Source organism: Tursiops truncatus, chromosome 4 (assembly GCF_011762595.2).
Source record: "Tursiops truncatus isolate mTurTru1 chromosome 4, mTurTru1.mat.Y, whole genome shotgun sequence".
NCBI classification, from domain to species: domain Eukaryota; kingdom Metazoa; phylum Chordata; class Mammalia; order Artiodactyla; family Delphinidae; genus Tursiops; species Tursiops truncatus.
The window spans coordinates 34052520-34076668 of NC_047037.1; the positions used below are offsets into that span (position 1 = coordinate 34052520).

Genomic DNA, 24149 nt, shown 5'->3' on the forward strand with positions numbered 1-24149 from the left:
AAACTTTCATTTAATGCTTTTTAGAAAGGGGAATTGTTTAGTTTTCCTTGTGGTGTAGAAAACACTAGTAGGTTATTTGAAGATTTTTCTGGAATTTAAATAGGAATGGTACAAACTGTAGTTACAATACATTGAGCATAGTTAGAATTTTTTTTTAACCTTTACCACAGTCAAGATTTTAATAGCTATCTAACCTTCCCCATCTGCCTCTGGATCTTTCTTACAGTGTATCTGGGGTATAAGGATTCAGATCATTTATTGAATGAGTAGAGGCTAAAGGATTAGAGAAGAGAAAAATCTTGAAACCTTGAGGCTGATGATTTTTGTGTTTTAACTTGAAATTATATAGTGAATAGAATTAGGTTTTCCATTTATTTGCAAAGTCTCATGAGCATGGACCATTATTTTGAGCAATGTTTAACAGTATTTTTGAGAAGTTTTTTTTAAATTAGATTTTAAAATATTAAAATTATGTATGCTTTAAAATTTAATTTATTGTACCTACTCTCATTGTCTGCTAGTGAATATATTATACTTTAATATTGACACTAAGCTAGAACAGAGCTATAAAAACAACCATTTTTGGAAAGTTTCGCTTATTCTGCAGCGGGGCCTTTTCTGGCCGCTTGTCATTGTAGTAAATCCCCCTTCTTGGCACTTAGGTTAATTGACTAACTGTGTGCTGCTACAGTGCAGCATAGCACAAGAAATACTGATTTCCAATCTAGCCTGTTATTGGAAGACTGTGAAGAAGCTTTTCTGAAAAACCCTGAAGGCAAACCACGATTAATTTATCATCGTTTGGAAGATGGGAAAGTCAGTTCTGACTCTGTCCAGCACCTGATTGATCAAGTTTCTAACCTGAACAAGACCAACAAAGCCAAGGTAAAATTCATAGGTTTTTTTTAAGAACCTGTGCTTGGCAGAGAGAGGCGCTGGCGTGTTTGGGGAGAGGAAGGAAGCCAGCGGGGCTGGAGCAGAACGAGTGAGGGGACATAAGTAGGAGCGGTCATCGGGGCCGATGCTGAAGAACCTTGTTTTTTTTACTTAGAGTGAGGTGGGGAGCCATTGAAGGATTTAACCAAAGAGGAAGAATTGACTGTGTTGAGAATCGACTGTGGTTTGGAGGGAAGGTAGTGGGATAGGGCAGAGGTGGAGAGCTGTTGCCGTCATCCAAATGAGAGATGCTGGTGGCTTAGACCAGGGTGGTGGTAGAGGATGTGATAAAAAGCAGTAGGGGGCTTCCCGGGTGGCACACTGGTTGAGAGTCCGCCTGCTGATGCAGGGGACACGGGTTCGTGCCCCAGTCCGGGAAGATCCCACATGCCACGGAGCGGCTGGGCCCGTGAGCCATGGCCGCTAAGCCTGCGCGTCCGGAACCTGTGCTCCACAACGGGAGAGGCCACAACAGTGAGAGGCCCGCGTACCGCAAAAAAAATAAAAAATAAAGCAGTAGGATTCTGGATAAATTTTGACAGAGCCAATAGATTTCCTAACAGATTAGTTGTGGACTATGAGAGAAAGAGAGGCATCAACAGCAATATGTGCCTCAAAAGTGTATGATCTGTAGTGGATAAATCAGAATCTCTACTGTGCTTTTTTCCCAAGCACAGAGTCCTTCTATCTATTATTGACCAAGGATTAGTGTAAGGAGGAGCCTTTTCATGGTAACCTTTCCTGAAAGCATTGGGAAAAGCCAAAAACTGATGATGAGTAGAAGGATTTGATCATCCCTAGATGCGTGGTAGGATATATTTTAGAATAGAGATTACAGGCTTTGCATTACTAACTTGGTAAATGTTTATAGTAAATGTTTATAGTTAGTGTTAAGAATACAATCAAAAACAACCCTAGGATTTGACGAAGTTTCTGTTTCTCTATGCCTAGCCAGAAAATAAGATCAAATATGAATACAGGCATTTTTCTTGAGGCCAGCATAACATAGTGAAGAGTCTAAGACAAGAGTACATTTTTATTACAGTTAATCTCCAGAGCCATTTCATTCTTTGTTTGAATTATTTTAGTACCAGCCTAGTTCACTAGGTGCCACGACGAAAGATATTAATCTTTATCTTTTTTCTATTTATTCTATAAATATTGCTTTTAAAAATTAGTATACTAGAGGATGAATTTTTTTATATAGGAGTCAAATAAGATCCCTCTACTATGATTATAAATTTAAATGTAGCAAACTTCTTTGCTTTATTGGCATAAAGATGGATTTTGAAGGTCATGTGTATTGAATGGTACAGAATACATAAGATGAAATTAAAGTAGCTGTTTAACTCATCTGTGTGTGTCAATGTGTTGGCATGCATACGTGTGTATACACATGTGTACGTGTGTATATGTGTATATGTGTGTGTGTTTACAAAAAAAAACATGACCTTTATTCAGGACATCAAGAGAAGGGACACTCAGCAGAGTGATTAAAACAATAAAGGCTGGTGTTGGGCTTTTCCCAGCTTTGGAATGTTCATACCCACAAAGGTGAATTGATTAGCAAGGTATCCACAAGTTCTTACCTGAAGCAGAAGTGTGAGAATTCAGCCATTGGAATTTTCCTGAAAAAAGACCATTCCTTTCACCCTGGGCCAAGCCCCCCAGCCAAGCAGGGGAGGAACTGAGAGTGACAGTTGGGGCGGCGGTGGGGGGATTGCCTTGTCCTCTGTACCAGCTCCCCGACCTGTCCCCCAAGTGAAGGTCGTGGAGCTTCCCTCCGCCTTGGCACGTGGCTCCTCCCCCCACCACTCCTCTGGATCATTCCATAAGTAACCCACAGATTTGTTGAGCACCTACTGTGTGCCAGGCCTCAGCCCACAGGGGAAAGCAGAGGGGGTCCCATTGTCTCCCACAAATGAAAGGTTGGTTCCCTCTGACCACTACAACCTGGGACCCCAACCCTTCCATATTTCCTCAGGTTACCCTGGTTACCCTTCCGAAACAAACAGGCAGAAAGCAAGCACTATTCAGGGAGGGCTTTTATATGAACCTATGTGTTCAGGTTATAGGACAAGAAGAAAAAAATAAAAACTATTTCCCCCAAGGCTGTGAGCTGAAAGAATCAAGCCAAACTTAGGAACATTTTCCACACTCTCTGCTCCACATGATAAAGTTTATTTCTGTTTGCGTCCAAGTGCTGGCAGGGACAGAGGCTCCATGGCCTCACTATGCACCGTGGGGTCGCAGACGCTGCTACCAGGGCCCCAGCACACACCATCCCACCTATCTGGTTCCTTAACAGGTTCCTGCTGTCACATGTCAAAATGGGCAGGTGTGTGCATCATCCAGACCAAAGTGGACTTTCAGTGGTGACACCAGGTTCTGGACAGAGTTTTGGTATCACCAACTCCAGTCACTTTCTCAGATGGACACATAAGCAAAACAGAAAGCATACTTTTTGTTTTATTTGCAACATTGTTCACACTAAATCCGTTGTGTGACCTTAGACGAGTTTTTTAACTTGCCTCAGTTTCCTCTTCTATGAAATGGAGAGAATAACAGTGCCTCCCTCGTAGGGTTGTGAGGGTAAATGAGCTAATATATGCAAAGTACTTAGAACAGTTCCTAACATATAAGCACTCTAAAAGTGTTTACCGCCCCCTCCTCCTCCTGTTAGTCTTGTTTTTTTCTTGTTGTTAAACTTCTTTTTTTCCCCCCAGATCATTGATCACTCAGGAGATACTGCAGAAGGAGTCTATAAAACCTATATTTACGTAGAAAAGATTATTAAACAGGTAAATGTGCATTCCCTGTAAGATTTCTGCTCAAATATCTTAAGAGTGATTTCAATAAAATTGGGTTTTCCAGAGAAAATCCCGTATTTGGTTTTTTTTGAAAACAATACCGGGGTAAAGTGCCCTCTTTTCTGGCAAGAGTCCATCTGGTGGTATTATTGTGTTATTCCCAGTACCATGTATCTGTATCTCTCAGTTGTCTCACAAACGATTTGATGTTTTAATATCTGTTAAGTATAAAATGGATTACAAAAGTGGTAGGTAAAAAGGAAGTATATGAGGGATAATGTTCACCCTATTCGACAGAGAGTCTCCTTAGATTCTGTGTGCACCTTGAGTTTTTGTGTATTAGAAAAATCTGTCTTGAATTTTTCTACCACATTATCCCCCTAGCAATAGAGAGGGGTGAAAACACACCTCTAGGTGTCTGAGATCATGGATCACAGAGGTGTCTCAAACTGAAAGTTTCTATGATGTCTCAGTATTATCTTGAAACTTTATGTGAATTATATATTCTGCTTGATGTTTACCTGTCCTTTTTTACTATTAAAAATCATTTAAAATTATGTATCAGCAAAAATTCTAATAATGATAAGAAAAAGAAAAATAATTCCCTATCTTCAAGTAAAATGGGCACCAGATGTTTAGCTTGTGTTTATCCTTACCTGCTGGCCCCTCCCTCAGGGTACCAGGGACCCTATTTGAGAAGTAAGGGATTAAATTGCTTTTTTAAATTAACTTGTGTTACAAGTATGCAGATTTGTTATCAGAGAAAAAGAGTGAGCCCCAAAATAAGATGAATTGAACAGAGTAAATGGCAGTAAGTGAAAATGGACATATTGACCAACTTTACCATTTGTAGGACAACATATTTTCAGTGATTAATATAAAGACTAGACATCATAGCAGAGATATTTGATATCAAGAAACCCCATCTTAGTAATTAAATGCTTGTAAAAATGTAAAGCAGCATATTTCTTAGACATTAGCACGGTCTTTAAAATTGTTCACCAGCCAGATATAACCAAAGATACTGTGTAACATTTTTCAGAAACCAGATTGCCTCTAACTTTATTTTTAATGAATGAGAGTGGTGTTTGTTTTTATTATTTTAATATTTCTTTACTTCTTTTCTTTATTTTTAAACTATTGCTTATTTTTATAGTTATAAATTGATCCCTGGAGGTACCATACAAAGGCCATAGGTTTGGGCTTGCCCTCCGAGGTAGGTGAGGGCCACGTTAGGCCTGTGTGCTGACAATACTGTACAAGGTCTTCACTTCCTTTGTTTGCTTTTGTGTGCTTGCTCTTGGTGTTCAGGACATCCTGGGCTTTGAAACTACAGACCTGGAAACTAAGGATTTGGGCAGTGAAGATTCTATTCCAGAAGAAGATGATTTTGGTGATGTTCTGTGGGACATACATGATGAACAAGAGCAAATGGAAGCTTTTCAGCAGGCTTCAAATTCAGCCCATGAGTTGGGATTTGAGAAAGTAAGCATTTGGAGTATTGTTCCAACAAAGATCAGTTACTGCTTAAAGGCTGTATCATAATTGTGGTTTCACCTAATTATAGTCAAGGTTGAGGATTGTGTTAGTATCTGCCCTCATGGCTTAATTATCCATGTTGAGACATGTGCTTAGGTTTGTATCATATGAAAGATGTGTGAGATTCAAATATACTTACGAATATCAAACATGTTTAGTTACAGATTAGGATTTATCAACGACATGTTTATTATGCTACCATTTGCAATTCACCAGACCAAGTTTAGGATACCTAGGAAACTTGATAAAAATAGGAAGGCTCTCTATTGTTCCAATTCTTGGAGGAATCAAAATATCAAACATTCAGAAAACAAAGCAGAGTAGTTAATGCAGTAGGCAGGTCAGTCCTTCAGCATCCTTAAACATCTAAGCAAATAAACAAAACTAGAAGTGCACAAAGAATCTGTGTTCAAGTTCAAAAATACTTAATAATATTTTAAAATTAATATAAGAACTAATATCTTGAAGAATATTACAGTAGCTGTCACAGCTGTATTTTTATAGGATTTTTAATGACTTTCATAATTTAGACTGTCAGTGTTTATGTCCTGGTTCCACCATTTCCTCACTATGGATTTTGATCAAGTTACTTAGCTCTAAACTTTGACTTTCTTGTCTGTAAAATGAGGATAATTAATAACACCTATCTCACATGGTTGTTTGGGGTTCTAAATCAGGTCATGCACATAAAGCACTTGGCACGGTACCTGGCATATGGTAAATGTTAAATTGTTGTCATTTTATAAGAGAGGAATTGCTATCACTATTTTATTATATAAATGAAGGACCTAAGGTCCAGATTATAGTTTGCCTAAGAGCATACAGGGTGTAGATTGCAGATGTGAGATTTTAACCTAGGTCTTCTGGCTCCAAATCCTATGCTTTCTTCTATGGCAAGGGGTCTTAATGTGGGAAACATGGGTCTATAAATGGGCTTTAGTTGGGACCACGAACTAAATTGTTAGGATTTACAAGGTCATAAATCAATTAAGCCCTTTTCTTCTTGAGAAGTATCATTTCTATGAGAAATATTTGAATTCCTGGGGAATATGATATGACAAACAGAAAAATTGATAGAAAAACTATACCAAGTAATTATTTATTGTAGTTGCTGGAAATTTCTGCTACCCTAAAGCTCGCATAAACTACTTATTACACATTCTTTTGATTCCTCATCAGCTATCATTTAGACCACTGGTACACTTAATAAACATCCTAACCCCCAAGATGACTTTGGAAACTCCTTTATAACGACTGAGATATTTCAGTTTTCTGAGCATGTCCTTTTCAGCTCTGAACAAGGTTTTTCTATCTGGGGAAAGCCTAGGAAATAGGAGTTCTCAGACTTTGCATGGAACACATGCAGTTTCAGAAAGATCTCAGGTGTCCTAGCTTGGTTCTCAGTAGCATGTTGGGAGACTCCAAGGCCCCAGACAAGACCCTCTCTTGTTTCTCTGGAAACTGAGACAGGACAGGTGTTCTTCTGGACAGGTGTTCTTCTGACCAGGAGATGTAGGATGCCTGCTGGTGCCCTCAAGGCCACCTGTGGTACTTTCCATGGTTCAGGAACTTGGGGTAATGCAGTAGTCTCTCTGCAGCATTCTGCAGGACATCTGAATGGTGCAAAGCCCCATGGGGATCTGAAAGGTTGCCCCTCATCCATTAATACTATGGTAGGAGAAATTGGGGCCCATTCTTAGTTTTACTACTTTGGACATATTTAACCAGCCATAAAAATAAGCAGTTATGAGGGTGCTATTGATTAAAAGTAGATTTCATTTTTTCATGCAGCTTTTCTCCACTGATTTCAGAGGATAATCAGAAATTGACTCTATTTAGTGTTCTAAGAGGCATGTTCTTTTTCACAATTTAAATTCATTTTTATTTCTAGTATTACCAGCGCCTTAATGATCTAGTGGCAGCACCAGCACCAATTCCACCCCTTCTTGTATCTGGAGGACCAGGCTCTGGAAAGTCCCTTCTTTTATCAAAGTGGTATGATTCAGTGCAATTAAATTGTTATCGTTGTCATCATTTGAATTACTGAGCTCGTTCAACAAAATGAATTATTGGATGTCTACCTTGCTACAGGGCCTGTACTGAACATTAAAAAAGCAAAAAGAGTAATATAACAGACTCATGCCCTGAGATATATACAATTTGAAAGTTAGAGAGAAGATACAGAATGAGAAAGGAATAGGAAATGTGAGCATTTGTGATTGTGTACATAAATTATGTAGGTCAGAGCTAAGGGAGTGGTCACTGTGGCATGGAGTTAGGTGAATTATAGAGGGCATGTGCCTTTATTTTCAATTACTGGCTTCATCATAAAAGTTTCATTGGGATTTTAAATATTTGAAACAAGACAAAGACTGACTATTTAGAGTGTAATAAATCATAAAGAATATCAAAATAAAGGATAATCTTTACTATGAATGCAAACTAGTTCTTCAAATTATGGACTAAGGTTCATATAAGCTAATAAACTCTTAGTTTTATTTTAGTTCATCATATTATTGAAAAACAAGTGGTAAGACCATTTCCTTTCACTTATAGTTATTATTTACATTGAGGAGTTAGTGTATGTTGTTTCCTTTTTATTGCCCTGTTATTCAGAGTTATGTTTGGAAATACTATTTTTGTACTTAACAAAGAAACTTCCTTTTTCCTTTAATAACATACTTGTAATTAAAGGTTAATGCTCATTTTACTAATACTTTAACCTCAAATGTATAGTGTTTTGGTTTACGTTAGTAACACCAATTTGTAATTAAAATGAAGCTATAATTTTTAATGGTTTATTTAAAAGAATCTAAAAGTGGTGTAAAAATGGAAATTTCCCGTATTAATTCAAAATTGACTGACCATGTAATTACTAACAGGTAGCATTTGATGCTTAATGTATTGTGAATTCTTTTTTTGTTGACCGTAAAGGAGCTTCATCAGTCTTATAAAAGGTCTTTTTCTTTCAGGATTCAGTTACAACAGAAGAATTCCCCTAACACACTAATTCTTTCTCATTTTGTGGGGAGGCCCATGTCAACCAGCTCAGAGTCTTCCTTGATTATTAAACGACTGACTCTAAAGGTAGAAAAATACACCATCTTTTGGAGTTATCAGAAATTTTATTTAGATTCAGAAGTTGTCAGGCCTGAGTACCTGATGATAAACCAATTTTCAGTATTACACATTTGTTTTGGTTTTGCATAAGGTTAAAAATTATACTCAATGCAGCTGGGTCCTTTTGGTGACAATTTTGGTTTAAAATGCAGAGACAGAAATACTTCTCACCAGTTGTGATACAGTGTAGCTACTTTAATTTGCGTGTGTTCTCACCTTGTAGTTGATGCAGCATTCTTGGTCAGTATCTGCTCTGACATTGGATCCGGCTAAGCTTCTGGAAGAATTTCCACATTGGCTGGAAAAACTCTCTGCCCGTCATCAAGGCAGCATCATCATCATTATTGATTCTATAGATCAAATTCAGGTATGTTTTCACTTTTTAACCTATTGATATACTCAGAAAGAGACAAAAATATTTGTAGTGACTATAGCAAACATTTAAATCATATGTTTGTGAGAAGAAAATGTTGATGTTGTTTCTTTTATTTCTGCTTAATTTCTAGAGAGGAAGCATGTAGATAAAAAATATATATATATATATATATGCCAGTAGTTGCTAGTATCTTATTGGGAAGGACAAACTGTATTTTCACAATTAGCAAATATTGTTCATTTTGACATGGTTTTAGGGCCTTGACATTTCCTTACATGCCCAGAATTCAGATCAGTGATAGTAGTGTTTTGCCACTTGTTCTTCTAATATTCTGAGATAAATCATCCAAAAAATAAGATTTTATCCTTAATAATAATGAGAAATTTAATGAGAATTTCAGTTTACTTGGGGATCTGTTATTGGGTTGCTTTTGAAATATTTTGAATTAATAGATGGAATTTTGTTTTTATATTTTTAAGCAAGTTGAAAAACACATGAAATGGCTGATAGATCCACTGCCAGTGAATGTAAGAGTAATTGTTTCTGTGAATGTGGAAACATGCCCTCCAGCATGGAGGTAAGTGCTAAATTTAATTCTTTCAGATTACATGAACTTTTTAAAGTATAAACAAAGAAAGGTTTTTGATATGTGTATTTCTCATATTTTTCATATGATGTCAGTGAGGATGGGGAGAAGTGGACAAATTCAAGAAAAGGATGCAATCTATAGGATTTGGTGGGAGGTTAGATCAGAGATGTGAGAAAGAAAGCTAGGATAGCTCCCAGGTTTCTGGCTTGAGAAATTAAGTAAACTATGGTTCCATGAACTGAGATGGGAAACACAAAGGATGGGCAGGTTTGTGGAGCAAAGGTCATGACTTTTGTCTTTGGACATGGTTTGTTTGAGTTGCCGATTGTAGCTCCAATTGGTGATGTCTCGTAGGCAGTTAAATTTATGGGTGAGGAAAACGGGGAAGGCCGGGCTAGGAAAAATAGACCAGAGACCTGTGGTCCTGAAATGTAAGCTCACCTTAACAGTCCTCAAAAAGGGATGCAGTGGTTGAGTTCTGTAAGGCAGTGTTTCTTGACCTATTTTTGCCTCTCCACCCTAGGAGCCCGTTAGTGATTTTCTTCCTAATCACCTACCAAGAAGTGTTAATACCATACATATATCATATATCAATTCATGAATATAAATAAATATGTGTGTATATTTCTGCTTTATGCATAAAGAGAGTAAGATTTCCCCTCCCCAACAAACAATTTTCACCACGCCATTGAGAATGGATGTTGTAGGGTGTAAATTCTAATTGGATTACAAGTAATCTGTGGACGAAGACTGTCTGACACTATTCCTCACAGACACTAATACCTGTGTTGTTTTACTGATGGTATAGAACTGGAAATGTTATACACTTCGTGTATAAGCTATTTATAACAGTGTTTGTTGTAATTAATTGCTAAAAAATGAAATACTATTAATATGATTAACAGAGATTAATTTTGTTTATTTTATGAAGGCAGTATAAAAATTTAATTCTTGTAATGGACTTTGATTAGTCTTGTGGGTAGATTACAGCTTTGTTGTATTATTAAAAGAGAATTTCATTTTTCTTTTCTTTAAATAAAAGGTTGTGGCCTACACTTCATCTTGACCCTTTAAATCCTAAAGATGCAAAATCTATTATAATCGCAGAATGCCACTCTGTAGACATTAAACTGAGTAAAGAGCAGGTAAGTATTTTTAATTTTGCCGCTTTCTTTTACTCTCTATAGCTTTCCTTATAAAAACACCTTATATGAGACTTAAAATTCAATTTAGTACTCTATATGGTTCTAAGGAAAATTGGAACTTAGTAATAATTACTTTCTTAAATGCATTTACTCTTAAACTAATAACAGATATAGAAGAAGCAATAAAAAAAACTTTGGTCTTAAAGTTTACTATATTATATTAAGCAGTATTTTAAAAGCAAAAAAGCATTTGCATGTTGATGGCATCTGTGGTCCAGTACCACACAGCAGTGATGCTGCTGATGAGGTGGCAGGAACCGTGTTATTTCTGCAGGGATATTTGTTGATGGCTTGGTTGTAAAGACCGCTTAATTCCAGGGTGGTTTTGTATTTCTGTTTTGTTTTTTGGTAAACTGGTGCAGGAGAAGAAGCTAGAACGACACTGTCGTTCTGCTACAACCTGCAATGCCCTTTATGTCACTCTTTTCGGCAAAATGATTGCGTGGTAAGTGGTGGTTATTTTATGTCATCTTCAGCATGTTTGTGTTTGCTGCAGAACGCTTCTTCACCGTGTGAAACTGAAAACTGATCATTATGACAATCTCTTGGGCCACTAAGATTCTGTGTATTCTAACAGTCATACTAACAACCATGAGAATGTGACTTATGACTGAAGATTGCTGCTAGTCCTTGAATATCAGAACTTGTTGGATATATCTGTCTGGTTTTCATCACAATAACCTTCTCCTGACTGGAGGTTGCAAAAGAAGGCCATCTTTGGCCTCAATTTGGGGCCTACCCAGGAGTGCTCATTGTCGCCTCCTTGAGGCCCGTAGCTTTGAGAAAGTGAGGAGACAACTAAGGCATAAAAATGTTATTTCAGGTGTCTTTCACTATCAGTAGGTAGGTATGTAGGTAGGAATTTTTAATTGTCTCTGTTCCACGTCCTGATAAACCTTTCATCTTACAATTGGTCTTCTATTTTAGAAATCCATTCATAATTTGCCTTTAGATAAGCAGTAGAGAGTTTTACTACTTTTACTTCTTCTTCAGTACAGCCTCACCTACTCTGTCTGTTCGCAACCAGAGGTAAAAAGATCAACACTTGTTTTGGTATTCATCACAGTAGGTTGTAATCCTAGCACAACTCATATTCTAGACACTAAATCTAGTACTCTTGTCTCTTAATTCCACATTCTCACCTGAAGCACCAAATTTGAAACGAAAAAAATCTTCTGAAACTTTGAATTGTCCATGATATTTGATATTTTCGCTGTCCCCAGAGTTGTGGCGGTACATCTGTGAACATCAGTGGCTTGCATAAGTACAGTTCGAGAGTCATGCATTTCCTAATAGTTATTGAAATTATCTCTTTTAAGAGGGACTATGGAACCATTTTTTTGTTTTTTCCCTATTCTTTGCATATCTTTGTATTTAAAAAGGAAACTACTGGTAAATATTGTGTAATATTTTAAAACAAACCCCATTTACTGATTTTCTTTAGCCTGATGTTTTCCAAATTCTGGTTCTATTTTTTTTAATTTAATTTGCATGGCTAACTAATAATACTTATTTATAATTATTTTCCTGCTTCCTGTATGTAGGCAGCATGCCTCTAGGTGATAAGAACCATGTCTTACTCATTTTTATGTTCCATAATGTATAGTAATTACTTGATACATAGTTAAGTCCCAGCATATGTTTATTGAATTGAATTAAATGGTAATACACTAAAATAACTGTGATGACTCTAGCAGCCCCATAAAACTAATGTTTTCCTGTGTCATGTTTTACTGAATTCCTGTTGTTATCAGTTAAACAGTACAAAACGTAGAGTTAAAATAGAGCACTGTTTTTATTTACCCCAAGTTTTTCACAGATGTTGGCAGACTGTAAGAAATTAAATCTGTTCTCAATTCCAACAGTGCTGGGAGAGCAGGCAATTTAGATAAAATCCTTCTTCAGTGTTTCCAGTGTCAAGATACTGTTCAATTATATAGACTTGTTCTTCGATCTATCCAGGAGTCCATGACAAATGATATGGATAAAGAGCTAATGAAACAGGTAAAGTGTAATAAACTTATAAAGTGAAGATTATTTTGCCTTGTTTGTATTTGTGTGTGAATTGAAGTAAACAGTAAATCCGTGTAATGCTAAATATGTTTCGAGCATATACTATACCCACTACCATAGTGTGCTGTGGCCAGAAGTGATATCTCGGGGAATTTGCATTTTCCTGATTATCATGGAGAGTTTTCATCTTTTCATGCTTCTTGGTTATTCTTGTTTCCTCTTAGGTGAATTGCTTGTTCAAGTCCTTTACCCATTTTTTAACGGAGTTGACTTTTTCTTGTTGATCTGTTAGGAGTTTTTAAATGTTCTACATATTGAATACAAATCCTTTGTTATAGAGTTTGCAACTCAGTGTCTTTTTCCTGTTCTTGTCTTTTAACTTTATGGCGTCATTATACAAAGTTTTATTTTAATGAAGTCAGATTTATCAACAGTTTCTTTCATGGCTTATGCCTGTTGTATCTTATTTTTTTTAATCCTTTGCTATCATAAAAGTATTCTTATTTTTTTTCCCTTCAAAATACTTTATAATTTTGTTCTTCATGTGTGAGTCCTTAACTCATATGATATATTTTTATTTATTGTGTGAGGAAGGAATCTACTTCTTTTTTTTTTTTTTTTTTAGCTACATGACTTGCGGGATCTTAATTCCCTGACCAGGGATTGAACCTGGGCCACGGCAGGGAATTCCCAGGAAGCTACTTCTCAGTCTTTTAAAATACAGCTAGTTAATTGTTCATTGTACTTAATACATCTTTTCTACTGATTTGGAATGCCATCTGTCAAATATCAAGCTCACATATAAACAAGAGTCTGTTTCTAGGCTCTTGTGTTCCAATTTACTATTCCTTGTCAGTACCACTGTCTTAACTATTAGAACTTTAAAGTAAGCTTTGATATTTGGTTAGGCAAACCCCCTCTTAATATTTTCCATAGTTGTCTTGGCTAATTTCCCACATGTATTTTTAGAATTGGCTCAGCAAGTGCCATGGACACTCAATATGCAATTTTTTTTTTACATCTTTATTGGAGTATAATTGCTTTACAATGGTGTGCTAGTTTCTGCTTTATAACAAAGTGAATCAGTTATATATATACATATGTTCCCATATCTCTTCCCTCTTACGTCTCCCTCCCTCCCACCCTCCCTATCCCATCCCTCTAGGTGGTCACAAAGCACCAAGCTGATCTCCCTGTGCTATACAGCTGCTTCCCACTAGCTAGCTGTTTTACATTTGGTAGTGTATATATGTCCAGGCCACTCTCTCGCTTTGTCACAGCTTACCCTTCCCCCTCCCCATATCGTCAAGTCCATTCTCTAGTAGGTCTGTGTCTTTATTCCTGTCAATATGCAATTTTAATTGTAGTTGGGTTGGATTTAGAGGCTAAGTTGGGGGAAATTATCATATAAGTCTTCTCCTTCATGGAAAGCTAAATAGCTCTCCATTTATTTAGTCATCTTCTTGAATGATGATTATCAATAACATTTTATCTTCTTCCCCATAAAAGTCTTAAACATCTTCTGTTAAAATTTGTTTCTAAGGACTTTATAGTTAAAATAACATTTTAAAATTGTTTGTTTCTGGTTATTCAGTTTAATTTTTGGAAATTTACTAGCAACCTTGCAGAACTCTTATAGTTTTAACCTGGATCCATTTTTATGTCTATTTCTCAGGTTGGGGGTTCCCCTGGGTTTGACTTTTCATTCTGCCTCTAAGCCCACAGTCTTCTGTCTGTTTGCTGTTTCCCTCAGGCACTCCATCACTAAGGGGACAGCCTTTGAAAGGTCCCTGTGTTGGCAAGCATTCTATCATAGTTCCAGCTCCTTGCTTCACAGAGCTTAAAGGCTCCCCGTCCATCCTGACGGTGGGTGTGAAAACCCAAGCTAAGTTAAGAGACTATTGCTTATCCTCTCTCCTCACTTCACCCAGGGACAGCAGCTCCAGCACTTCGCCCTCTAATTTTCAGTTTCCTATTTATTTGGGATACTTGGGGGATTTCCCTTTCTTTTCTGCAGGTTCAGTTGTGCTTTTGGAAATGTTTTGTTACATGTTATCTGACATTAACAGGCATTTGTAGTAGGAGGACTGTTTTCTTCCACCATCTTCCCAGAATCAGAACTCTGTCATTAGTTTTAATAATACATTTCCTGCAGTTTTAATTTTCACTAAACTTTTTCTATATGTGTGTTATCTTTGGTGTGCTAGACTTTATATGTACACTATCTTATTAGTGCCTTTTGGAAAGTGTGTTTTATTTTAAGAAATCTGTTTCTTAGTTTATTAAATCACTTGAATGATAAATTCAAATAAGTTAAAAAGTTTAAAAGAATTGTGGAAATTTTAATGGCTGTTAGTTACTAATAGAAGTGCTTTATAATCATTGTTAATTCTTTTTTCTCCCTAGATTCTCTGCCTTGTAAATGTTAGTCACAATGGTGTGAGTGAATCAGAATTGATGGAATTCTATCCTGAGCTATCCTGGGCTGTCTTGACCTCCCTTATTCACAGTTTACACAAAATGTGTTTGTTGACTTATGGTTGTGGTTTGCTCAAGTTTCAACATCTACAGGTAAATGTTATCTTAATAAGGTTTTTTCACTTATTGAAATGTCCACATATCATCGCATATGTATTATGCTATATAATACCACATCATTTCAAATATTTCAATTACAAGACAAAATTGAAATCTCAAATTTGGCATTACAAAAATTTTTTCCAGTGATTTTAGGTTAGATACCAAATTTGGCTAATATTATTCCTATGAAGTAAGTACCTTTGTGAAATGGCTATTACTTTAAAAGGTAGTTTTTTCAATTTTATATTTCATTGAATTGCTGGTATATTATATATGTTTTAAGAACTTGGGCTCTGTAAGTCACTCTGCCTCAATACACAGCCCAGCTCTTCACAGCTTAATGTAACCTTGGGCAAGTTCTCTGAGCCTTGGGCAGATGTTTGCAGCTTACCTCAGGGGTTGTAAAGATAATTAATTGAGGTGGTAAATAATTAATTGATCCTGGTAAGGTCCTAGACATGATGTCTAGCACATAGTAAATAATGACTAATATAACTTTTTTTTTTCCATATTCTAGTTTGCATTTGCTGATACCAAACTCCTGATCCTTCCCTCTCCCCACACCCTTCCCTTTGGAAACCACAAATCTGTTTTCTGTGTCTGTGAATCTGTTTCTGTTTCACAGATATGTTCATTTTTGTCATATTTTAGATTCCACATACAGTATTTGTCTTTCTCTTTCTGACTTACTTCACTTAGTATGATAATCACTAGGTCCATCCATGCTGCAAATGGCATTATTTCATTCTTTTTCATGAATGTCCATCTGTCAATGGACATTTAGATTTTTTCCATGTCTTGGCTATTGTAAATAGTGCTACTGTGAACATAGGGGTGTATATATCTTTTTGAATTATAGTTTTTTCTAGAAATATGCCTAGGAGTGAGATTGCTGGATCATATGATAATTCTATTTTCAGTTTTTTAAGGAACCTCCATACTGTTTTCTGTAGTAGCTGCACCAACTTACATCCTCACCAACAGTGTAGGAGGGTTCCCTTTTCTCCACACCCTCCCCAGCATTTGTTATTTGTAGACTTTTTAATGACGGCCATCTGACTCGTGTGCGGTGGTACCTCATTGTAGTTTGATTTGCATTTCTCTCATAATTAACGATGATGAGATAATTTCACGTGCCTATTGGCTATCTGTATGTCTTCTTTGGAGAAATGTCTATTTAGGTCTTCCACCCATTTTTTGATTCTGTTGCTTTTTTGTTATTGAGTTGTATGAGCTGTTTGTATATTTTGGAAATTAAGCCCTTGTTGGTCGCATCATTGGCAAATATTTTCTTCCAGTCTATAGGTTGTCTTTTTGGTTTTTTTATGGTTTTCTTTGCTGTACAGAAGCTTGTAAGTTTGATTAGGTCCTGTTTGTGTATTTTTGCTTTTATTTCTATTGCCTTGGGAGACTGACTTAAGAAAACATTGGTACGATTTATGTCAGAGAATGTCTTGCCTATGTTCTCTTCCAGGAGTTTTATGGTACCATGTCTTTTATATTTAAATCTTTAAGCCATTTTGAGTTTATTTTTGTGTATGGTGTGAGGGTGTGTTCTAACTTCACTGACTTACATGTGGCTGTCCAACTTTTACAACACAACTTGCTGAAGAGACTGTCTTTTCCCCATTGTATGTTCTTGCCTCCTTTGTTGAAGATTAATTGACAGTGGGTGTCTGGGTTTATTTCTGGGCTCTCTATTCTGTTCCAATGATCCATATGTCTGTTTTTGTGCCAATACCATGTTTTTGATTGCTATAGCTTTGTAGTATTGTCTGATGTCTGGGAGGGTTTGTTCTTTTTCCTAAGAATTGCTTTGGCAATTCTGGGTCTTTTATGGTTCCATATACATTTTAGGATTACTTGTTCTAGTTCTTTGAAAAATGTCATGGGTAATTTGATTAGGATCACATTAAATCTGTAGATTGCTTTTGGTAGTATGGCCATTTTAACAATATTAATTCTTCCAATCCAAGAGCATGGGATATTTTTCCATTTCTTTGAATCATCTTCAGTTTCCTTTATTAATGTTTTGTAGTTCTCAGCATAAAAGTCTTTCACCTCCTGGGTCAGGGTTATTCCTCCATATTTTTTTTTTTTGGATGTGATTTTTAAAAGGGATTGTTTTGTTTTTTTTACATTCCCTTTCTGGTGTTTCATTATTAGTATAAAGAAATGCAATGGATTTCTGTATGTTAATCTTGTATCCTGCTACCTTACTGAATTTGTTCATCAGTTCTAATAGTTTTTGTGTGGAGTCTTTAAGGTTTTCTATATATAGTATCATGTCATCTGCATATAATGACAATTTTAACTCTTCCCTACCAATTTGAATACTTTTACTTTTTTTCTTGTCTGACTTCTGTGGCTAGGACTTCCAATACTATGTTGAAGAGAAGTGGTGAGAGTGGTCACCCTTGTCTTCTTCCAGATTTTAGCGGGAAAGTGTTTATCTTTTCACCATTGAGTATTATATTGGCTGTTGGTTTGTCATAAATAACTTTGATTATGTTGAAATATGTTCCCTCTATACCCACTTTGGTAAGAGTTTTTATCATGATTGGATATTGAATTTTCTCAAATGCTTTTTCTGCATCTATTAAGATGATCATGTGATGTTTGTCTTTTCTTTTGTTGATGTGGTGTATCATATTGATTGATTTGCGTATGTTGAACCATCCTTGTGACCCTGGGATGAATCCAACTTGATTGTGGTATATGATCTTTTTTATGTGTTGTTGGATTCAGTTTGTTAACATTTTTGTTGAGAATTTTTGCATCTATATTCATCAAAGATATTGACCTGTAATTTTCTTTTTTAGTAGTGTCTTTGTCTGGTTTTCGTATCAGGGTGATGGTGGCTTCACAGAGTGTTTTTGGGAGTGTTCCTTCCTCTTCAGTCTTTTAGAAGAGTTTGAGAAGGATTGGTATAAGTTCTTCCTTGTACATTCAGTAGAATTCCCCTGTGAAGCCATCTGACCCAGGACTTTTGTTTGTAGGGAGTTTTTAAATTACGGATTCTATTTCACTTCTAGTTATCAGTCTGTTCAAGTTACCTATTTCTTCTTGATTCAGTTTTAATGGGTTGTATGTTTCTAGAAAGTTGTCCATTTCTTCTAGGTTGTTGAATTTGTGGTAATTGTTCATAGTATTCTCTTACGGCCTTGCACCAAAAAATATTAAACCCACACAGCCTACTCAGGGATGCTGCCATGTAAAAATAGCCCTCCAAGACCACAGTAGAAAATTGTTTCTCCTAAACTCATAGAGCAAGAGAAATATAAGTAAAATGAATCAGAGGAACCACTCCCAATTAAAAGATCAAGAGAATTCCTCTTAAAGAACAAACAACGAAACAGACCTCTTCAGTCTAATAGACACTGAGTTCAAAAAAGAGGTAATGAAAATACTGAAGGAATTAAGAAGGACTATTGATAGAAATACAGATTACTGTAAAAAGGAACTAGAAACTATAAGGAAGAGCCAAGAAAAATTAGAAAATTCACTTGCTGAAATCAAAACTGAGCTTAAGACAATGAATAGCAGAATGAATAATGCAGAAGAATGAATAAGTGATCTGGAAGATAGAATAATGGAAATCACCCTATCAGAACAGCAGACAGAAAGACAAATGAAAAAAAAAATGAAAGCAATATAAGAGACCTATGGGATAATACAAAGCATGCCAATCTATGCATAATAGGGATCCCAGAAGTAGAAGAAAGAGAAAAGGGGATTGAAAATGTATTTGAAGAAATTATGGCTGAAAACTTCCCAAACCTAAAGAAGGAAACAGATATCCAGGTTCAGGAAGCACAGAGGGTCCCAAACAAGATAAACCCAAACAGACCTACACCAAGACATATTATAATAAAAATGGCAAAAGTTAAACATAAAGAGAGGATTCTAAAGGCAGCAAGAGAAAAACAAAGAGTTGATTACAAGGCAACCCCCATAAGGCTATCAGCTGATTTCTCTACAGGAGTGTTGCAAGCCAGAAGGGAGTGACAAGATATATTCAAAGTTCTGAAAGGGAAAAACCTGCAACCTAGGAAATTCCACCCACCAAGATTATCATTTAGAATAGAAGGAGAGATAAAAATTTTTCAGCCAAGCAAAAACTAAACCTATACTAAAGGAAATATTGAAAGATCTTATCTAAATAGAAAAGAAGTAAGAATCTAGGGAAGAGAAAACCACAATTGGAAAGTAAATCACTTAAATAAGCCAGTACACAGATTAAAAAAAACAATTTCACAGAATCACACATGAACCACAACAAACAGCAAAAGGACAAACGTGAAGATGTAAAAAAGGACATCAAAATCATAAAACATGGGAGAAGAGCATAAGAAAATGTAGATTTTTTTTTCTAGAATGTGTTTGAGCCTATGTAACTACCAGTGTAAGGCAAGTAGATATAGGAAGGGGTTAACATACTTGAAAAACAGGGTAACCATAAATCAAAAACATACAGTAGACTCACAAAAACCAAAAAGAAGAGAACTTAAGCATCATACAAAAGAAAATCATCAAACCATGAAAGGAAAAAGAAAAAGAAAGGGACAAAGAAGAAATATAAAATCAATGGGAAAACAAGGTTTAAAATGGCAATAAATACATATCTATCAATAATTACTTCAGCTGTCAATGGACTAGATGCTCCAGTCAAAAGACACAGTGGCAGTTTGGAGAAAAAAACAAGAGCTGACAATATGCTGCCTACAAGAGACCCATTTTAGGGCAAAGGACACACATAGATTGAAAATGAGGGGATGGAAAAAGATATTTCATGCAAATGGAAATGACAAGAAAGTGGGGTTGCAATACTCATATCAGACAAAATAGACTTTAAAACAAAGGCTATAAAGAAAGATAAAGAAGGACACTATATAATGATATAAGGATCAATACAAGGAGAGGATATTACACTCATCAACATATATGCACCCAAGATAGGAGCACCCAGATACATAAAATAAATACTAACAGACATAACAGGAGAAATTGATGGGAATACAATAATGGTTGGAGATTTTAATACCCTACTCACATCAATGGACAGATCTTTGAGACAGAAAATCAATAAGGCAACAGAGATCCTAAATGATTCAATAGAACAGTTAGACTTAATTGATATTTTCAAGACATTACATCCCAAATAAAGCAGAATACACATTCTTTTCAAGTGCACATGGAACATTCTCTAGGATTGACCACATACTAGGGCACAAAACAAGTCTCAACAAATTTAAAAGTATAGAAATTATTTCAAGCATCTTTTCTGACCACAAATGTCATGAAACTAGAAATCAACCACAGAAAAATAAATGAGAAAAAAAACAATTACATGGAGACTAAGCAACATACTACTGAAAAACCAGTGGGTCAATGATGAAATCAAAGAAGAAATTTAAAAATACCTTGAGGCAAATGACAATGAAAACACAACCATACAAAATCTATGGGATGCAGCAAAAGCAGTTCTGAGAGGGAAGTTCATAGAGATAAGAAAAATCTCAAATAAACAACCTAACCCACCACATAAAAGAATTAGAAATAGAACAAACAAAACTTAAAGTCAGCAGAAGGAAGGAGATAATAAAGATCAGAGAGGAAATAAATAACATCAAGATTTAAAAAACAATAGAAAAAAATCAATAATACCAAGAACTGGTTCTTTGAAAGGGTAAACAAAATTGACAAACCTCGGGACTTCCCTGGTGGCATAGTGGTTAAGAATCCACCTGCCAATGCAGGGGACACAGGTTCAAGCCCTGGTCTGGGGAGATCCCACGTGCCGAAGAGCAACTAAGCCCCTGTGCCACAGTGACTGAGGCTTCACTCTAGAGCCCATGAGCCACAACTACTGAGCCCACGTGCCACAACTACTGAAGCCTGTGCACCTAGAAGCCGTGCTGTGCAACAAGAGAAGCCACCGCAGTGAGAAGCCTACACACTGCCACAAGGAGTAGCCCCCACTCACCACAACTAGAGAAAGCCCGCGTGCAGCAACTAACACCCAATGCAGCCAAAAATAAAATTAAAAAAAAAAATTTAAAACATTGGCAAACCTCTGGCCAGAGTCACCAAGAAGAAAAGAGAGAAGACCCAAATGAAACAAGAAATAGGAGAAATCACAACAGATACCACAGAAATACCAATATAATTCTTATCATCTGCAATGCCATGGTTGATTTACACATATAAACAAATGTAAATGAAGTCTTTCACTTGAGTATGCTGTGTTATATATGCAGGTGTGGAATGTTTGTAATTTCACAGGCTTATCTTTCTCCTTTATCGTATATCACTTAAATATAATTTGCTCTTTTTAGTACTTTTGCAAAACACATTTCAGATTTTTAATGTATTCACCAGAAGTTTGAATTGAATTATATTTTGAGTTCTTACAGGAATTCTCATGTCAGTTTATCACATAAATATATACCAAATTTTAAAGTATTCTAATGCTCTTTCTATTATACAACTATAAAATTGAAATAATTATAAATTTCTTTTTACAAATTCATTGTTAGATTGTACAGTGACTTTCAGAAAACAGACTGTAATGTTTTTTCTTCTTCTCCATAGGCTTGGGAAACAGTGAGACTAGAGTACATGGAAGGTCCCACCATTATTTCTTCATATAGGCAAAAGCTAACCAACTATTTCACCATGCAGCTAAGGTATTGTAAATGTCCATGTTGTTTTTCTGTAGCTTCTGCAACACGCTCTACCTCTGTGTCCTTATTTCTCTTTCTTGTGTAACTTAATGTATAAAAATTTCCTTATTATTTTAAAAGGTTAAGTCCTCTCCTATTCTGTTAATGCCAAAAGAACAAAAGATGATTATGTAAGTCAGTCTTTTAATATTATGCTGAAGATTTAAACTTAAGTGGTATCAATGCAGGATCATTTTATTATTTTTATTTTATTCTAGTTAAATAGTTTAAGTAGTTTAAAAATATGTGTGTGTCTGTTTATACCTGTGTGTGTATATTTGTGTCTATTTATGTTTTTTTTAATAGTTCAATTTTAAGAAAATAAATTTTAGAGTTTGGTCAGTGGTCCTGAATATCACTTTGTTTTCATAGTTAGATTGGTCAAGTTTCTGATTTTGACCTAGTTTTCTCAGCATCAGATTATACTCAGAGTCAGGGATATATCTCAAATGTCTCTCTCCTACTTCAGCATTTGTCTGTAGCCTTTTAAAGTGATCTAATTGTAGCAATGTATTATTGAATGTTGTCCCTGCTCTTCTAATAGTCAGGACCGAGTGACTTGGAGGAGTGCAGATGAACTGCCTTGGCTATTCCAGCAGCAGGGAAGTAAACAGAAGCTGCACGATTGCCTTCTTAACCTCTTTGTGTCTCAAAACCTCTATAAAAGGTAAGAAACTTATTTGTAGGACACCTTTTCCCAGAAAAACAGATTTTAAACAGTTGTTCAGTGTAACAAAGAAAAATGGCATTTTCATTTAAAAATTAGTCCAGTTTCAGTGGTAACTGAAGTATAAAACAGTGTGGGAGAAATTTTAATACAGTTTGCAAATTGCCACAACATCTACTTTTTCCAAGAGGTAAACAAGAAAGATAGAGTATTGCAGTTTTCATAAAATCAGACCTGGAATACTCTTGAGATAGCTTTGTATCTTAATCTTTCACTGAAACAGGTTTAAATCCAGACCACCCAGAGAGGCGGTTCATGATGTCTGCCTCTCAGGGTATTCAGATATTTCAAAGTATAGCCTTCAAAACAGACTCTGGGCTCTACAGAGAATCTGACTAGTGTCAGAATTTAAAGAAAGGATTACCCTTTTTCATAAATGTCTTTTTTTTTTTTAAACTTTTTATTTTGTCTTTTTGGCTGTGCCCTATGGCATGTGAGATCTTATTTCCCCGACTAGGGATTGAACCCTTGCCCACTGCGGTGGAAGCACTGAGTCTTAACCACTGGACGACCAGGGAAGTCCTTCGTAACTGTCTTATTGTCTCTCCTGGTGTGTTTGAATTTGCCTCCGGCAGAACCACCTTTTTCTGAGACAACCTTCTGATCTCTAAGCCCTACGAGGGGTTTTTTCTGTCTCACCTGGAAATTTACTCACTTTTCATAATTTATTTATTTTATTTTATTTACATCTTTATTGGAGTATAATTGGTTTAAAATGGTGTGTCAGTTTCTGCTTTATAACAAAGTGAATCAGTTATACATATACATATGTTCCCATATCTCTTCCCTCTTGCGTCTCCCTCCCTCCCACCCTCCCTATCCCACCCCTCTAGGTGGTCACAAAGCACCGAGCTGATCTCCCTGTGCTATGCGGCTGCTTCCCACTAGCTATCTTTTTTACGTTTGGTAGTGTATGTATGTCCATGCCACTCTCTCACTTTGTCACAGCTTACCCTTCCCCCTCCCCATATCCTCAAGTCCATTCTCTAGTAGGTCTGTCTCTTTATTCCTGTCTTACCCCTAGCTTCTTCATGACATTTTTTTTTCTTAAATTCCATATATATGTATTAGCATACGGTATTTGTCTTTCTCCTTCTGACTTACTTCACTCTGTATGACAGACTCTAGGTCCATCCACCTCATTATAAATAGCTCAATTTCGTTTCTTTATATGGTTGAGTAATATTCCATTGTATATATGTGCCACTTCTTCTTTATCCATTCATCCGATGATGGACACTTAGGTTGTTTCCATCTCCTGGCTATTGTAAATAGAGCTGCAATGAACATTTTGGTACATGACTCTTTTTGAATTACGGTTTTCTCAGGGTATATGCCCAGTAGTGGAATTGCTGGGTCATATGGTAGTTCTATTTGTAGTTTTTTAAGGAACCTCCATACTGTTCTCCATAGTGGCTATACCAATTCACATTCCCACCAGCAGTGCAAGAGTGTTCCCTTTTCTCCAAACCTTCTCCAGCACTTATTGTTTCTAGATTTTTTGATGATAGCCATTCTGACCGGTATGA

At 36.1% G+C, this 24149-nt stretch overlaps 1 protein-coding gene across 7 annotated transcripts in view; it reads left to right on the top strand.

The window, feature by feature from the left end:
- Positions 1–24149, top strand: part of NPHP3 (nephrocystin 3) — a 60767-nt gene that overhangs the window by 9853 nt on the left and 26765 nt on the right. For all 7 annotated transcript variants that reach the window (XM_019934171.3, XM_033855384.2, XM_033855382.2 and 4 more), the window contains exons 7-19: positions 729–885; positions 3663–3737; positions 5058–5231; positions 7177–7280; positions 8258–8372; positions 8629–8772; positions 9261–9358; positions 10413–10515; positions 10938–11020; positions 12441–12579; positions 14995–15159; positions 21763–21857; positions 22438–22560. In XM_019934171.3, the coding sequence (XP_019789730.1) occupies positions 729–885; positions 3663–3737; positions 5058–5231; positions 7177–7280; positions 8258–8372; positions 8629–8772; positions 9261–9358; positions 10413–10515; positions 10938–11020; positions 12441–12579; positions 14995–15159; positions 21763–21857; positions 22438–22560 (1575 nt within the window). The remainder of the gene's footprint in view (positions 1–728; positions 886–3662; positions 3738–5057; positions 5232–7176; positions 7281–8257; positions 8373–8628; positions 8773–9260; positions 9359–10412; positions 10516–10937; positions 11021–12440; positions 12580–14994; positions 15160–21762; positions 21858–22437; positions 22561–24149) is intronic.